We start from the raw sequence: 3,732 nt of genomic DNA on the forward strand, positions 1-3,732 counted from the left end.
TCTTCTACTCTGACTAATGTGTACTATTCCGGTTCGAATGTAGGCATCTGCAGTGACTCTGGAGCAGACTTGAGCTTAGAACTTTTAGAATCAGAATAAATGAAGAAGAAAAAAAGAAAGAAAGAAAAAAGAAAAGGTAGGATCTAGTAGTGGTCCAACCCTGAAATCTCAGCTTCTCAGGAGGATGAAGCAGGATTGCCGACTCAAGACTAACCTGGGCAATTTAGGGAGAGGGTGTTTCAAAATCAAAAAAACCAGAACAAGAACTATTGTTATAGCTGAGTAGTGGAGTGCTTGCCTACTATGCTTAAGGTTAAATCCCCAGGACTGCAGGAGGGAGAAAAAAAAGGCTAGCATAAGATTCCTGGCCTTTGGGGGTATGTGCACTTGAATAAGCCGGTGAGAGGGTCGTAAGCCCTGGCCGGGCTCCTGGTCTATTGCGTGCCTTCCTTTTTCCTCACCTGTCTTGCACTACGAAGGATCTGTGAACACACCCAGCAGCTCAAATGTGTAAGTGCTGTGCCACCTCCTCCAAATGCAGCTGCCCTCTGGCACACTGGGAAATGTCTACACCCTGTCTTATAGAAAAAACGAGAGACCATAGTTTCAGCTACCCAGGGAGGGAATTCTGGGCTCATAGGAAGGCAGGTGGACTTGGTCCCGAAGTGCCAGACTGTGTAGACCCCTTGCCCTAGGAAGGCAGCAAGGTCTGAATAAGGCTGGAAAGGAAAGTCTGGAGCCTCCGTATGGCTCTCCTGCCCAGGGTTGCACTTTCTGTATGTAGTTTCTCCTGTCAAGAATGCAAGCACTGCGTCTGGCCTTATCTCCAATAGCTTCTCTGGGCTGGGCACGTTCGAGTCAAACATAGTCGCTTAATGGAAAAAGTACATTGGCTTGCACATCTGGGGTCCAGACCAAGTTCTGGCCATAACAATTCTTCCTACTTTATAGCCTCATTTAAACTTTTCTTAGCCACTGTACTTTTCAAGGTTATGAGGTTAAGGGACTTTCTCAAGGACACACAACTAGGCAAAGTAGCGGCTGGGTTGGCGTGCACCCAGGGTCTCCTCACTCAGCTTGATTTTTTTGCCTGGGTCCTGGGAGCTTGCACAGTCTTCGCCTTTGCAGCCAGCCGTCAGCCTCCAACACCCTTAGCTCTCTCATCAGCCTCCCTCTGGCTCCCAGGCCCCGGACCCCTCCTCCCCGGTTTCCCTCCCTCCCGAGGCCCCGCCCCTCCCCTTAGGCCAGCGTCACGTGCCGTCCCATCCCCCCGCGCCTGCGCACTGCTTATTTCCCGCTGTCAGGATGAGGAGGCGGAGGTCGGCGCTCCGGTCCGTCTCTGCCCGAGGCTGTGGCGGCGCCGGCGGCTCGAGCCTTAGCGGTTCCTCCCTGGGCGGCGGCGGCCGCGGCTCGGTCGACGCCTCCTCCGCCAGCTGAGCCCGCGGCATCCCGGGACGCCGCTTCCCCGCCCATCCCCGTTCCCCGAGGCCGCCCACTGGCCATGGCGCAGCCGGGCCCGGCTCCTCAGCCTGACGGTGAGGCGCCCACCATGGCGGGCGCGGCCTGCCCGGCGCGGTGTCGTGGGGGCCATGGGGGGCAGGAAGGGCACGCACGCGGGCCCGGGGGTGACCCACCGGCTGGAGGCGGGGGGCGCGCGGGCGTCGCGTGCTGGGGCAGCGGGACTGGGGAGGGGGCGGGAGGCGCGCGCGCGCGCGGGCGGCCGCGGGGAAGGGCGTGGGGAGGCTGCGGGGAGAGAGCCGGCGGAGAGGAAGGTGCGGTGGGATTAGCACGTGGGTTCCTCGGGTGGGGAGGATGGAAATGGAGAGCATGTGCTAGCTATATCCCTTAAAGAAAACGCGATCCCTCGCCTCGGTAGTGGCCGTGTGCCCTCTCGCCCCACCTCCGCTCCCGCCTCCTCAGGCCACGCTCCAGCGCTCTTTGCACTGGACTTGTAAAAGTAACTGGGATCCTAAGGATTGGGTAGCATTCTTTCGAGTGATAGTGTTGCTTCATGGTAAGTCCGGGCTCATTTCTTAGTCTCTTAGGGCCTCCGTTTCTGACGCACGAAGAGCGCTTGATTCATGTCTCTTTATCGAGAAAGATGGGCAGGTCTTGGACCATGTGATAAAGATGGCAACGTTCATATGTAAAAGGATAGTTTAGTATTATTTTGAGAGTGGTAGGGATGAAAAGGTGCTCGAGTGGGCCGAAATCGAGGAGTCAGTCATCTCCATTCCGTCTCTACTGTTCAAGCGATGGGGTCTCACTTTGTGGACCATGTTGACCTGAAGCTCCTGAGCTATCCTCTCAGTTTCCTGAGTAGCCAAGACTTAGAAGTGCAGGACAGATTGTCTTAATAATGCTCATATTGGAAGAAAAAAAAAAAAAAGGTCTTGTTCTAAACAAGCCATGATGGTTATTAGAACCCTTCATGACCTTTAAACCGACTGAGCTCTGCCCCCAGAGTTTTGACCATATTGTTTCAGGTGTTGTTGTTGTTGTTGTTGTCAGGTGTTGTTGTTGTTGTTGTTGTTGTTGTTGTTGTCGTCGTCGTCGTCGTCAACCTGGAGTTCTGTTTGGAAAGAATGTGCTCGGTCCTTGGCAAGATCTTACTGTATCTAGTTGGGAAAGTTCTTTCAGGTGTATTTTTATAATTGACTTTTGTGCTTAGCATCTTTACCTGTAAGTAGAATGTTGGGATATGGTGGTTGGCTCTGGAGGTACTTGGCCTTTTCCAAGAGTAGTCTCTTGAAATGATCTTTTGTGAAAACCTCTGTTTGTTCTTGCCGGAGGGGAACTGGAAACAATGTTATCAGATTTTCAGACTCTTGCTGCTCTCTGGGAAGTGTTCTCTAAAGACTGTTAGCTTCTGGTTTTGGGTTTTGTTAGTTGCCTAAGGGGTAATGTCCAGCCTAGACTTTAACTTGCTTGCTGTTCCTATTCCAATAAAGAGAAGGGAGGTGTTTCTGGTGGGCTGTCAGAAAACGGATGTTTTTTGGACCTTCTTTTAACTCTCACCTTTTGTATTTGGTGTCAGGGAGGAAAACTTTACAAACCCTCCTTGTTACTGCAGACAGAGGCAGAATACAGAGAAAGCTCTGGCTTCTGGTAGGTATGCTTAACTGGCTGCTGCTTTCTTTTGCTTTCCATGGACAACTCAGGTGACATGAGTCTGGACTCTTAATTTCCTGCTTCTTTCAATATATGAAATGGTCTTCCCTGCAAATAGGCAGAAGTGACTAAGCACTTTGCAGAAGTGAGGAAAACATTAGCTTTGAGGAATCTCATATTCTTGCTATTCTCAGTGCAGGTTTACTTCCCATTTCTCAAAATTTAAGACTATGGAATGAGATTAAGTTTATATACATTGAAATTTTATTAAGTATAAGTATTTATTAGTATAAGTTAATGTAAATGGGCAAAGATATTTATCAGTTCATGAACGGGGAGATAATTTGGTATGTTTGAGTTCTTTGTGCCAGTGTCTGCTTACAAGTTCATCTTGCAGGATTAATTGTTCTCTTTAGTTGAGTTCATATTGATAACATTAATTAAAAGCATACTTGAATTTCTTAGATCTGCTGAGTTAAAAAACAAGATTATTGGAAAATTCCTTTGCATCAGACCAACAGTAAAACATAGCTGCTTCGTCTGCTTTCCCATCATTTCAGAAGCAGTTGCCGAATCTTTTTTCTTTCTCTCTCTCTCTCTCTCTCTCTCTCTCTCTCTCTC

General features: G+C 49.9%; 1 protein-coding gene across 2 annotated transcripts in view; it reads left to right on the top strand.

Annotated features, from left to right (window-relative positions):
- The first annotated feature begins 1,289 nt into the window (after positions 1-1,289).
- The window catches only part of Rabep1 (rabaptin, RAB GTPase binding effector protein 1), a 99,560-nt gene continuing 97,117 nt past the window's right edge, over positions 1,290-3,732 (top strand). Inside the window, exon 1 of one of the 2 annotated variants that reach the window (XM_021211961.2) lies at positions 1,290-1,535. In XM_021211961.2, the coding sequence (XP_021067620.1) occupies positions 1,502-1,535 (34 nt within the window). In that variant the 5' untranslated portion in view covers positions 1,290-1,501. The remainder of the gene's footprint in view (positions 1,536-3,732) is intronic. The other variant, XM_029545845.1, reaches the window with a different exon arrangement.

Source organism: Mus pahari, chromosome 14 (genome assembly GCF_900095145.1).
Source record: "Mus pahari chromosome 14, PAHARI_EIJ_v1.1, whole genome shotgun sequence".
In the NCBI taxonomy this organism is placed as follows: domain Eukaryota; kingdom Metazoa; phylum Chordata; class Mammalia; order Rodentia; family Muridae; genus Mus; species Mus pahari.